Below are 4,219 nucleotides of genomic sequence, written 5' to 3'. Positions count from 1 at the left end.
ATACTAAAGATGCATCCCGTTCGGAGAAATCAACCGCGGAGTCGCGGTCTGGAGTTGGCAAACACCGATGCCTACCGAGGACAAACTGTAATGGTCACTTTTCCTCCTACAACCGATGCGATGTGAGACTGTTTGGTAAGCAAACATTTGATGGCGAAAGAAGTGCAGTTAAACTTAATGTTCTACAAGCAACAGCACACTCGAAAGCTGGCGCGAATGAAATATTAAATTTTGCAATTCTGCTGCGTAGAAAAAAGAACAACTTGCATTACTATGCAAACAAAAGTTATGTATTATTATTACTCAAAATAACGTACAATGCAGCTCAATCCTGTAGGGTGCCGATGATATTAGAAACGGGATGCAAACGGTCCATAATCTCAGATCCTCACGAAACATATCTGATTGGCTTGCGCGGAATACGCTCACAGATAAAGTACATATTTTGGTCACACTCGACATCATCCCACATGGTCCGATCATCCGCAAATCGGCCGACGGTCATACAGTTCTGCCTCTGGGACATATCCGGACCGACGTGTCCCCAGTTCGTGAAAAGAACCACCGGTTCATTGTTGGTTATCCAGATCCAACTTCCCTTCCGGCCGACGTCCGTTCCAGCGATCCAGTACGTGTGGTTGGCATGTTCCGGCATATCCAGGAGCTCCCGCAGGATTTCGTTTTCTTCCCGGGTGGTGATGGAGGCCAACTGTTGGCCATAATATTGACAACCCCGCCAGGCCTCGAAGTAATTCACCCTGTTATTAATGACAACGTACTTATTGAACCGACCGACATTGAATGGTATCCCATTTTGACCGAACGACGTAATTGCTAGTAACAGTAATGACGACAAGTATACCGTGAAATGCATGGTAGAGCTACTGGGAAGCAAAACAATTTGAAAGTGACGAATTGGGTTTCGTATCGCTACTATTTATAGGTACTACGAAAGCCGAACGAATCCAGTTTCACGCCAATCTTGATGGTGTTCTGTTTTCTTCACGCTTTATTATAACTTCCCATGTATTACATGATACGAAATTTTCTGGTTCGTTAAAATCAATCAAATTTCTGCTCAGCAAATGTATGTACTAGCTACTTCAGCAGCTAATCAGAATTTTCATGCTATTAAATGCAAATCAGTTTTCCTCTCATGAGACATGAAACACGAGGTGCTGTATTCAAAACTGGTTTCCGTGATTCTTACCGGATTGACCACGAAAAGACTCCGTACTGTCTGTACGCGAGAATGCGAGAAAAAAATTAAAAAAGTAACGAGAAGATGGCGAAAATACGATGAAAATTTAACGAAAAGACAACGGGAAACGACAAAAATACGACGGGAACAACATAAAAATGCAATGCAAAGTCGCCAAAATAGCGACAAACAGAACAAAAACACGACAAAAAAGGTTTACAAAACGACGATGAAAATAAAGTAGAAAGGTAACGTTTTTGTTGTCTTGACAACAAACAGAATGACGAAAAATTGACAAAAAAGTGACGAAGAGACAAAAAACGGAGAAACGACGACAAAAGACAATGAAAAGATGACAAAAACTAAGAAAAAACGGCTAAATGAAGACGAACAGATACCAACATAGCAACAACAAAAGTCAGCACAAAGCAAAAATGCAAATACGACGGAGAGATGACAAAAACACGATTAATGCGAAAAAAGGAAACAAAAATATAACAAAAAGACAGAGAAAAGGCTTTGAAAGGACACCAATAGAATGACGAACAATAGCCAAAACAGCGTCAACAAACTTGACTAAATATGGCAATGAAAACAAAAAAACGCGACGTCTTAAAGTTTAAAAAAAGACGTTAAAACAAAAAAGAAACGATAAATACGGCAAAATTCGACCAAAAAGCGTTAGAAACCACCAAGAGCAGACTTCAAAAACGACGAACAGACGACGGAAACATGTTGAAATAATGGCAAAAATATAACCATGAAAAGACGACAATAACTTGGCAGACAGATGACAAAAAACCGACGTATACGAAGGGAAGACAACTAATAGATGACAAAAAGACGATGAAAAGGTATCGAAAAGACACCAATAAGATGACAAAAAGACGACGACGAGGCGGCGAAAAGACAATAAGAAAAAGACAAAAAACGACAAGAATGCAATTAAAAATGTTAATAAAAAAAAACCCAGAGTATCATCAAAAATTGCCAAAAAGATAATACAAAACGGCGAAATGACTATTAAAAGATGTAGAAAAGGCGATGAAGACACGATAAAAAGACGGTAAAACTATTAAATAACAATTAAAAAACTTCAAAAAGCCAACAATACACGCACTTTTTTGTTTGGCCCATTTTGGATGAATCGGATTTCGTAGAATTCCAAAGTGGGCCCCTCGGCTCGAACTCCAATACCACCCAAAATGGAACAAACAAAAAGGTGCCCAGATTTTGCTCAAATTTTGCGTGTAAGCTGTTTTTCAAAAATAACCGAAAAGGCTACTAGAATTTAAAAATTGCGTTAATTCGAAAAATTATGTAAAAAGCCGCGTTAATTCAAAAATCGTCATAAAAAACCGTGTCAATTCAAAAATCGTAAAAAAACGTGTAAAAGAGACTTGTCTGCATTTTAATGTGTACTATTGTTTATTATTTACTTTCACTTCACTTACTTCCTTCGTTTTTCTCAACATTTTCTTGCTTACATTTTTCTCTATTTCTACTTTTTTAAATTTTTTTCGGTTATTACAGTCTTTGACGTAGGACTACGTCTTACGGCAGGGTTTGAGATTGATTGTCATTCCAAACAATCGAAAAATGCGAGCATCACAAAAATGTAAAAGATTTTGAACGCTAAAAGCTCTGCCAATTATGAATGGATTTTCATGGTTTCGATACCGATCGATTCATAATAAATGTAGCAAATATTTGATTTCTATTGTAATTTTCTTTTTCAATGACGAATGAGCAAAAAATTAACGAGAACTTTCAAGAACAAATACATTTTCTTCACGACCGCCTTGCTTCACAGGCAGAGACGACAGTTTAAGGGGGCATAGTTCCTTTGTGTTTGAAGCCGTTTGGATGAATTCCAAAAATTGACAATGTTACAGCTACAGCTGAAGCGATTACACAGCGAATAAAAACTTCAACGCATGTTTCCTCGAAACCTGGTTTTGAAAGTCGGTACCATAGATATCTCAAGAACGTCTCAAGCAATTCTCTTGATTTTTTTTAAAGCTTATAAAATTATCTAGTGTTTGACCCATCATTTTTTGGATATTACAATTTTTATGTTTTTTATAAAGGTTTAAAGTCAATTTTTTCGACTAAAAACCTTACTTTTACGTTTCAATGTCCGACATTTCGTTGTGCGTTCGAATTTTAAAATAAGGAAGGGTCAAACATGAGATAATTTAATATACTTTCTACTTTCATATGTTTTGGAATTTTTCAATTCGGATAAGGCCCCAGGCGCCAATCTATGGTACCGCAACCCATGCTTTTTATGAATGATTATCTCCAAGGAGCCGTAGGAAAAAGGGGAAGAGGTTCCCGTATGAAAACAAAATTGTAAATCTATAGCTATAAAAATGGAACATAGGGACAGACAGACAGACAGAAATCCTTTTTTATAGGTATAGCACTAACGAACTGACATGACACTTAGAAAAAAATTCTTCAAAAACCATCGTCCTACACATTTTGCTTGCACACTAGCGCCCTCTGTTATGCATGTTGCGGAGTAGCTTGCATTTGCAGGGTTTCATACCGTAGGTTTTTTACATTTGCAGGGTTTTATACTGTAGGTTTTTTACATTTGTATGGTTTTATACTGGAAACTCAAAGCAACACTCGAGCGCCGCGGTATGGCCATGTTGCGAAACATGCTTTTTTGAAAAATAAGTGGTTTTTGAATGGAATTAACTCGAGTGACTCGTCTGTTTGTCTGTGGGTATAGATTAGGAATATAATATATTATTATGAGGTCGAATTAAAATCGATACTACCGACCGATCAAATACCGAAAAGCCATGATAAAAAAAAAGTTAGTTGAAAATGATAGCTCGAACGTTCAGCCATTGCACTATGGTCCAGAAAGCCAAATTAGGTGGAAAAAATTGTTTACTCAGTAGTCGTTGATTTTAGACTATTTACGTCTGAGCAACAAAATCTTGATTTAGGATGCCGCTTTTTTTTGGCATGAGCTATTTTAGGGTGACCCTTAAATTAACC

At 37.3% G+C, this 4,219-nt stretch overlaps 1 protein-coding gene across 1 annotated transcript; it reads right to left on the bottom strand.

Annotated features, from left to right (window-relative positions):
* Nucleotides 1-388: 388 nt before the first annotated feature.
* LOC128736858 (perlucin-like) lies at nucleotides 389-874 on the bottom strand. Its single transcript, XM_053831357.1, has one exon. The coding sequence runs from the start codon at nucleotides 872-874 to the stop codon at nucleotides 389-391; it is 486 nt and encodes a 161-aa protein (XP_053687332.1).
* Nucleotides 875-4,219: the final 3,345 nt, after the last annotated feature.

The sequence above is a fragment of the Sabethes cyaneus genome, chromosome 2, assembly GCF_943734655.1.
Source record: "Sabethes cyaneus chromosome 2, idSabCyanKW18_F2, whole genome shotgun sequence".
Classification (NCBI taxonomy): domain Eukaryota; kingdom Metazoa; phylum Arthropoda; class Insecta; order Diptera; family Culicidae; genus Sabethes; species Sabethes cyaneus.
Note: the sequence above shows the minus strand (reverse complement) of the source record. Positions and strands in the feature narration are given on the sequence as shown.